The sequence below is a fragment of the Triticum dicoccoides genome, chromosome 5A (genome assembly GCF_002162155.2).
Source record: "Triticum dicoccoides isolate Atlit2015 ecotype Zavitan chromosome 5A, WEW_v2.0, whole genome shotgun sequence".
NCBI lineage: Eukaryota > Viridiplantae > Streptophyta > Magnoliopsida > Poales > Poaceae > Triticum > Triticum dicoccoides.
In genome coordinates, this window is record NC_041388.1 from 53,736,472 (window position 1) to 53,746,003 (window position 9,532).

General features: G+C 51.1%; 1 protein-coding gene across 1 annotated transcript; it reads left to right on the forward strand.

The window, feature by feature from the left end:
• The first annotated feature begins 4,247 nt into the window (after positions 1-4,247).
• On the forward strand, positions 4,248-5,825 carry LOC119299240 (putative F-box protein At4g21240). Its single transcript, XM_037576487.1, has one exon. The coding sequence runs from the start codon at positions 4,324-4,326 to the stop codon at positions 5,686-5,688; it is 1,365 nt and encodes a 454-aa protein (XP_037432384.1). The 5' UTR covers positions 4,248-4,323; the 3' UTR covers positions 5,689-5,825.
• The last annotated feature ends 3,707 nt before the right edge of the window (positions 5,826-9,532 follow it).

Consider the following 9,532-nt stretch of genomic DNA (forward strand, 5'->3'; position numbering starts at 1 on the left):
GATCTTGCGTGTGCGTAGGAAAATTTTGAAATTACTACGTTCCCCAACACCGGTCTCTCATGAAACATTACTGGCACAATAGGCTTGAGTTTAGATGGATTTTTTTTAAATGAAGGAGAGATAGGGTTTCGTTTGCCTTTCGATGAAAAATAAATAAGTCACCGCCGTCAGTCGTCGTAACCATTTTAGCAGCGAACATTTACCTTGATAAGTATACATGGTCACGAGGTGATAATTATGTGCCTTTACCGAAAAAGGGTTTCCCCCACTTTGTATTACAAAGCAACCAACCGAACCATACAGGGATAGATGCTGGGGCGGAAGCAGCACAGTCAGCCCAAAAGAAACGACAGAGAAAGAGCAAAAGAAACAAATATTGACAACAACGGATCAACAAAAACGAAGAAGCCTCGCGATCGTTGCGCCCACCGGGATCTTCCACTAGGCTCCAAGATTCCGAAGCGCCGGCACCTATCAGCACCTCCAAGAAGGATCGCGACGATGATGACACTGCTACCAAGGGTTTTCCCCGGTACACGACGAGGCGAGAGGAAAGGAAGGGTAGCCCCCGATGCCCTCATAGGTCAGGTGACACCCACAGGCGCCACTGTGCCGGAGTCGGCCATGCCGACAGGGGTTTCCCCCGATCCCAACCCGCACCTCGGGCGCTCTGGAGCCTGCCACCAAACCAACCACCACCCTGCGCCAACACGGTCTTGAGGTCCCCACGCCGTCTCACCACGGCACCGCGAAGTGAGGACAACACAACGAAGAATTAGAGCCAAGATGGGGGGTGGCCCGCTAGGACCCAGACGGAGCCCGATGGGCCCAGATCTGGGCCGGGGGCGCGACACCGGCCACCCAGCGCCACCACACAGCCCCGCCGCCAAGGAGCGGCGCCAACACCACGCCTGCCGCCGGCCGCCGTCGCAGGGCCGCCGGACCGCAGCCAAACCGAGGAGCACCGCCGCCAGACCGCAGCCAAACCGAGGAGCACCGCCGCCGCCTCCTTGCACTGAGAAGGAAGCACGCACGCGCGGGGACAAGAATGCCCGCCGCCGCCGGCACCACCCGGGCCAGCGCCGGGAGTGTCCACCAGCGGCAGCGGGGGAGAGGGGAGGAGGGAGCCCGCGGGAGAGGAGCTCGAGCTCCACCTCGGCCACCTCCCGAGGAGGCGACGCGAGGCGGATCTGGACGGGGGAAGGAGGGGGGCGGGAGGGGACGGTGGCGGGGGGTTAGGCCGGCGGCAGGAGGGGAGGAGGGGGAACCCTAGTCGCCCCCACCGGCGGCTATCCAGTAGGGGTCTGGATTTGTGCCAAGTCACTGATCCGTGGCACTGTCATTCTCTCCACCATGCCTTCAGTTATGTGCCTTTAGGCGTTGTGATATTAGGCAAAGCTAAAATATTCAAGTGGTACCAAGTAAGAGATGATATCAATCCATAAAAGTAGCTAAAACATTCAAGTGATACATATTACGATCCAATAAAGCATTCGAATTATAGTACTTAAAACTAAAATTTAACTAGCAGAAATATACAAATACTCAATCAATCTTCTTTTAGTTGCTCATGAGTTTCTTGATGCTAATTTGTTAATGCAGCGAACAAATTGATCAAACATGGCCGGATTTTGCTCTTGAAATTTGATGGACTCATGCATGTTCCCAAATTCAAGAGCTGCGTCAACATTTCCACCCTCATCCTTCATAATTATGTTGTGCATGATCACTCAACATGTTATCCGGATCCCATTGTTTAGTATGTCCACAAACAATTGTAAAACGGACTTGAAAAACTCTAAATACCCTCTCAACATTCTTTCTAGTTGCTTCTTGTATTTGGGTGAAGTGCATCCAATCGCTGGAATCCAATCGTAGCATGTAAATCCTCCTTAATCTCTTGGAAGAGCATCCTGTGAGCAGCAAGGTCGTAGTCATTACTATTTGATCTCAACGACCAGTACCTGCGAATCAGATTCAACGACCAGGTTCATCATTCCCTCGTCCGTCGCTGCGTTGGTTGCGCAGGTGCATGGCAGAGCTTCGGGGTGAAGTGCATCCCGGGCGATACGAATCTTACCGGCAGCAGCTCCCAGAACATCTCCATCGCTATCTTGATGACAAAGAAAGTCCGTCGTCGTCCCGCCCGAAACACACTTGGCATACTGACCTGACACGCAAGTTATCAACTTGTTAGGCCAACTCCATCGCGTGACCCCAAATGAACATCCTTTTTATCCGGATTCTGTCCGTTTGGATAGGGATTTGGAGTCGTGTCTGGACGTGTCCTGGGATGTGGTGCCCGTGCGCCCAGCGCACGGACGCATCCCAGCCGCATCCTGTCCACGTATTATTTCTTTGCAAGTCCTTAACTTTATTTCATCATTTATTTTTGGTACATGAAAAATACATCATCATATTTTGACTAGTAAAACAAGACCAAAGAAAACAAGAACCACGAGAATACATTTTAGAAGATACCCAACTTCCATAACTACTCCCTTGAGTTGGGTTAGGGCCTTCTCGATGCACTCGTTGTTGATCTGTGGAGGAGGAGGCTCGATCTGGCATCCTCCTTTCTTCTTCAAGCCAGAAGTCGATGTTACTTCCTCCTCACACCTAGTCTCGTGTCTAGCCTCTAATCTAGCAACAAGTGCACTTGTCTCATTTACAGCCTCTATGCTAGCTAAAAGTGCACGAACATGTACTAAATTTCGCTCTATCAAGATATGGATGTACTCTTCTTCCCAATACCAAAACTTGCATCCATTCTACACAACAAAATTTGAAGTTAGTACAACTAGTCAATCTAGAGCACAAACCGAAGCTAAAAAAAACCCGCATACCCCATCGTTTAAGCACTTGATGAACACCCATCCGGGATGTTCCGGCGTTGTAGACACGCGGCGCACGACCATCCTTGGGCAGTGGTCGCACTTAATGAGTGGCAACGGTGCGCCGGCGATCTTTTGGGCAAGCACCGAGCCCGGCCGGCCGCCATTCGTGTATCTGCCGGCGGACAACGACGGTGCAGATCCAAGCGGCTAGAGGAGGAGCCACTGCCTGCATGTGGCCTTGCGGCCCTGCCAGGGCCTTCCGGCGAGGTGCCCGGCCAGTCCATGGCGCGGCCCGACCTCCCACAGCCGGCCGAGCTCAAAAGCGACCGGATCCGCCCCAAAACCGGCCGGCGGGTGCGCAAACCAGGTGGCCGTGGTTGGGTAGCTCGGCGGCGCCAAGGGGAAGGGGTTGGGCGAGGTCGCGTCCGAACTGCACGGCTGCAATGGCAGCGGCGGCGACGGCGAGGGGAAGAATGAGGAAGAGTGGAGGGGGTACGGCCGGAGGGAGGGAGGGGGCGGATAGAAAAAGGCCTGCGTTGTGCCACCGACGGGCCGGTCAGGGGAGGACACGTGCAGACGACCCTCATGTCCATTTCACCCCAAAAGCGACGCAAATTTGGGCCGCGGATGGGTCGAAAGCGAACACAAAACGGACAAAAATCCGTTTGCGGCCGCGCGCTGAACCGTCTCGTTTGTTTTTTTACCCCAAACGAACGGGGACGGACATAATAGGATCGCGCGGTGGAGTTGGCATTAGGCAAGGAAAGCCCAGGGCACGCCCAAAAGAAAGAAAAAGGAAATCGCGGAGCGGGCTGGCACTTGTCCATCTCGCAATCTTCACTGAGCAGTGGGACCGGCTAGCATTAGAGCAAACACCGCGCGGGTAGGGAGGAAGAAAAGACTTGTTGTCTTGTTCCGTCGCTACAATCTTTTTTTTTCTTTTTTTTGCGGGTGAACTACAATTTTTTTTTTTGAAAGAAGAGTCGCTACAATCTCACCATGACCTTAAAAAAAATCACCATGACATTTTTTTTGAGGGGAAATTCACCATGACCTAATTGGCATCACTTCACAAACCGTAGATACCTTTGCGCCAGGAGAAATTTAACGATCCGGGCTAGCCATTCACAACTAAAATGCTCCTTTCATTATAATTATAATGGCACGACTAAAATGCCCGCTATTTTCTTTTGCGAAGATTGACAGGGTAGTCAATACAAGCAGTTGAAAAGGAGAACCTTCAACAAGTGGCCTGTACCTTCATACCCCGTCTTGGCCACCGCCCACCAGCCAACGGAACAATTCTACACTGACAGGTGGACCAGTCTGTGTACATAGACCAGGTGCGTCGTCTCAGCCCATACTACGTAGTATAACCTTGTCTTATCGGTGGAGGCGGGCTCATTTTCACTGCGCTCACCTACCAACTTCTACCCAGAAAAAGCAAGGGAAAGTTTCTCCCACATCTACGACGAAGACGAAGGCGATGGGGGGAGGGACGAAGAGAGGCGGCGGCGTGGTTGATGAGCCGGAGGACAAGTCCAGCAAGCGTCGCAAGATCTGCAACGTCGCCAAGGAAGACGTGCTTCCCCTCGCTGTCTTCTCCCACCTACCGGCTCGCGACGCCGCTCGTGGCGTCGTACTCTCCAAGCGGTGGAGGGAGATCTTGACCGGGGGCGACTTCTGGGCCAATCACTACCAGCGCCCCAGCAAGGAGGTATGCCTAGCCTATCTCGACCGCGGCCATAGGCTCCCGTTCAAGTTCAGTCTCTACGGGCTCGAGGGAAAGCACGCCTTCTATCTTGTTGCCGCCGGCGACACGTTTCCTATCTCTCACGGCCTGCCCGTCGCCGGCACCGAGCTTTCGTACAGGTTCTTTGGGTCTTGCAACGGCCTTGTTGCCTTCGAGCAGCGCGGGCTGAGCGATTCCTCTATGACATGTCTCGTGGCCAATCCTGCAACGTCTCAACACTTGACCGCTCAGCTCTTAGATCTGGGCACCTTCTCCTGGATGCTCGCCTTCGGGTATGATCCTAAGGAAGATAAGTATAAAGTGTTCGTTCAGTGTGGCAGTGATGTACATGTCGTGCCCCTTACCCTGAGCGGCACCGACGGCAGCAGGCCTGTCACTGTTCTACCTAATGTGGCTCACGACTTGGACAAATTGCAAAACAACACCTACTCGCTGTGCATTGAAGGAAACTGCTATGTTCTGCTATCCCCCAGGGATGATGGTACCGGGTCTCAATCCAGCAAGGAAAAACTTCTCGTGTTCCATGTGCAGAGCGAGTTGGTGACCAGCATTGACACGCCAGAGGATGGCACCCTGTTTTCAGGCATAATGGAGATGGGTAAGAGTGTGTGCGTTGCGACTTTGTCTCGCGACCGCCCGGAGATAACATTGTCTGTTCTGAACTCTGGTCTTCTCTGGGAGCGGATGTGCTGTTTGAGCGTCTCACCATCACCAGGAGGAAGGGGGCCTGGACTGCTTGGGGCCTGGCAATGCAAACAACGCCTCGTGCTTTGGTTCCGCGAGCATGGTCTTGCGTTCTACAATCTCAGTCCGGCGAATCTCGTTGACGCCGTGCACGGGTGCACACAGACATGTAGCTTGGAGGGCTACCAAGAGGAAAATCATAAGTTACTGCAGCATCTCCACAAGCGATACCACTTCTGCTGGGGATACCGGCCAACACTTGTTGCGCCCGGCAGTGTTATCGGCAAGGTCTGCGTGACCAAGGCGGAAGATAACATTCTCGCTTCTATAACCTCAGGACGGATTGTCCCGGAGGAGCCGCACATGGAGTTGCTTCAAGCTGTGGCGAGCGCTGTACTCTCCTTCCTGGGCTGACGATCATTCATCTTCATCTTCTTGTAATTTATTCCTCCTAGACTGAAACCGTCTGCTTAATTTATGTACCCAAGTAAGGAGACACATTTATTTACAGTTTGATGATTCTGTTGTGAAATTTGGATATTTTTCACTCTTATTATTTGGCTTAGCAAAATTTGGCACCCACGGCTCGTTGACTCAGACACACACGCCAGGTTTATGTGTGAGAAAAATTAATTGCCATGCTCTTTTTCTGTGTGTTGTAGAAGCATGTTACTTTTGTTTGCGTGGATGGTCTTTTTTGGCTTATTTTGCCATGATTAGTCATAGTTATTCAATATATAAATGCCATGTTGTGCATTTGACATATGTGCATGTGGGAGAGGAAATTGCCATGGGAGTGTGGGTATGAGAAACAAAATTGCCATGGTGTATGTGTGTGTGATAGACTTAAATTGCCATGCTCTTTTTCTGTGTGTTGTAGAAGCATGTTACTTTTGTTTGCGTGGATGATCTTTTTTGGCTTATTTTTGCCATGATTACTCATAGTTATTCAATATATAAATGCCATGTTGTGCATTTGACATATGTGCATGTGGGAGAGGAAATTGCCATGACAATGTGGGTATGAGAGATAAAATTGCCATGGTGTATGTGTGTGATAGCCTTAAATTGCCATGCTCTGTTTTGTGTGTGTGAGAGTTGAAATTGCCATTTTACACTTGTGTGTGAGATGCATTGCCATGGGTTTATGTGTGTGTTAGACAAAATTGCTATGTAGTTAACATGCATGCGAGAGACACAAAGTGCCATGTGGGACAAACTTGTCATGCTTTGTGTGTTTCTGGTAGACAAACTGCCATGGCATGTGCGTGTGTGAGAGATAAAATTGCCATGGGTATTTTTGGGTGTGTGAGACAAAATTGCCATGCTCTGCTTTTGTGTGAGAGATACTTGTCATGGTATGTGTCGTGGTGGGCGCACGGCAGATGCCAAGGGATGGCTAAAGATGAGAGGAGGCTCGAGGGCATTGGTGGGCTCCAGAGGCGAGGTCGGCATGAGCAAGCGCGGGACGCAAGACATACCCAGGTTCGGGGCTCTCCGGAGAGATAACACCCAAAGTCCCGCCGAGTGTGGTTTATATCTAATAGTACAAGGTTGCTCCTAGAGCTGTATGGGAGAAGAAGGAGGTCGGGCCAAGGCTTAGGCTGCTCCCTCCCCTCGGGTGTTGCTTGCTAGGTGTGTGAGTGGGTGGATGGGTGAGTGTATTGCATTGCTTGCTTGCCCGTATGCATGAGGGCTCCTAGGGGTTTTTTATAGGTCAACCCTCAGGGGTACAAGGGTAATGTTACAAGGCCGTAGGACCGGGTTGTTAGTGTCCAGGAACCCGGTGCCGGGACCCGCCGGTTAACAGGTCCCGCCGGGTTCCCCGGGCTCGGGCCCCATGTGCCTAGGGGTGCTGTGCGCCGTCTTGTCGATCGTCAGGGCGTGGCCGAGTCGAGTCGGCTACAATGGCGCTCCGTCAGGTCGTCGCTTGCTGGCGTCATGGGTGACAATGATTGCACTGTTGCCACGCCAGCCCTAGTCAGCAAGTAGGTGGGGGGCACTGTTGCCTCGTCCGGCTGACCAGATGCATGGGCGGAGCACTGTGGCCTCGGTCAGCAGTTGGTGGCACTACTAGGAAAAGGGCTATAGATAGGATTGATTCTAATGGCGCACCGTGGAAGCAGTGCGCCACTACTATATACTAATGGCGCACTTGTTTGTGATACGCCATTAGTGTGGAAGACACTAATGGCGCACCGTAAACAGGGTGCGCCACTAGTATGAATTATTTTTTTTCCATTTTCCCATACATACTAATGGCGCATCGGGTCCATAATGCGCCATTACTATCTATAACTACTAATGGCGCACCAAGCAGGCAGTGCGCCATTACTGTAAATTTTGTTTTATTCTTTTTTTTGCAAAACTACTAATGACGCATCGTGGCACAGTGCGCCATTACTAGTTTAAACTAGTAATGGCGCACTCAAAGGAGATGCGCCATTAGTATATATACTTATTATTTTTACTTTTTTGCAAAACTACTAATGGCGCACCGTAGGCTGATGCGCCATTAGTAACCAGGGTTACTAATGGCGCATTTTCCTACGGTGCGCCATTAGTAACCTGGGACCAACAAGATATTTTGGACAGCCCACACCTACCCACTCACTTTCCCCACTTCATTCCATCCACCTCCTTCTCCAAGCTTTCGGCCATCTCCTCCTCCTCACCTCATTTCCACCATAGATTCAACAAAATTAAGTGGTGAAATTACCTTTTTTTGATAGGTAAGTAAGGGAAAGCTATCTTCATGATATAGATCTATTTTTTTTTCTCCCTAGCTCGCTCCAACAACGTGCACATGCACTTTTTGTGGCCTAGCTAGATCTATGTATGTTTGTGGTGTTGCATGTGTTTGTGGTGTTGCATATATGTTTGTGTTTGAAGGTACCGGTATTTGAAATATGCGATAGTTGCCAATATTTTGCCGGAATGTTTTGATTCATTTCCGTTTCGGCGAGAATTTTGGCACTATGCATTTTTTTGGGTCCTATTTTTAGGGAAGGTCATGCCAAATTTTTTCTTGGTTCTAACATATCGTTTTGCTCTACCCCGCAGGCGACCATGGTCCGCACGATGACTGAAGGCATCGTGAATAGGTTTTTGAGCTCCGCGAAGGCCGAGATGCTTCAAAAGAACGAGACGGAGATAAGATGTCCATGTCGAAGATGCAAGCTGAAGAGCCTTATTGCGGACCCGGATTCCGGGCAGGTGCGGGACCACCTGCTCTTGCGTGGTTTCATGGATGGCTATCGGTGGCAAGGTGATGAAGATGACTATCAAGTCGTCCATGGCCGGGGCCGGGCAAGAAATGAGGAAAGGCAACAAGACAAGTACCACCGCGGCGAGGGCGGGCGAGAAGACGAAGAATCTCCAGGACATGATCACGACGGTGATGCTGTACACAGTCATCATGTAGAAGATGTCGTACATGATGATGAGGAAGATCAAGACGAAGGGAATGATCATGAAGATGAAGATGCCGGAGCAGACGACGATGGAGGCTGGGTGCAGGACCCTCATATTCAAGAGCTGCTTCTCAAGCGGACGGATAACGCAAGAGCTGCCGCCCGAGAGAAAGCCAAGCTGGATCAACTGGAGATAGACGCGGTTACTCCATTGTATGAAGGATGCAGGCCCGAGGATACTCGCCTGAAAATAACGCTCATGGCTCTGGAGATGAAGGTAAAACACAAAATGACCGACGCATGCTTCGACGAGAACATGTCATTCTGGCACGAACGTCTTCCCAAGGGGAACAAGTGCCCGACCAGTTTCGAGGAGGCAAAGAAAATCGTGTGTCCTCTGGATTTACCGCACGTGAAATACCATGTGTGCATGAACAATTGCATCATTTATCGGGACGAGCATGCGGAGTCTACCATATGTCCGGTGTGCGGCGTCACTCGATACAAGAAGAGGAAGAAAGCTCCTCGAAAATCGGTGTGGTACTTTCCGATCACTCCTCGTCTGCAGCGGTATTTCGCGGACCCTAAGGTAGCAAAGCTCCTGCGTTGGCACGCGGATAGGGAGGAGAAGAAGCGAGAAGATGACGCAAATGATCCGGAGATAGATAAAAAAGACAAGATGCTGAGTCACCCTAAGGATGCGAGCCAGTGGCAAGCGTTGAACTTCGAATACCCAGAATTTGGGAACGATCCAAGGAACATCGTGCTGGGCGCGAGCACCAATGGAGTCAATCCGTTTGGCAGCCAGAGAAGCACACATAGCACCTGGCCTGTGTTTGTGTGGA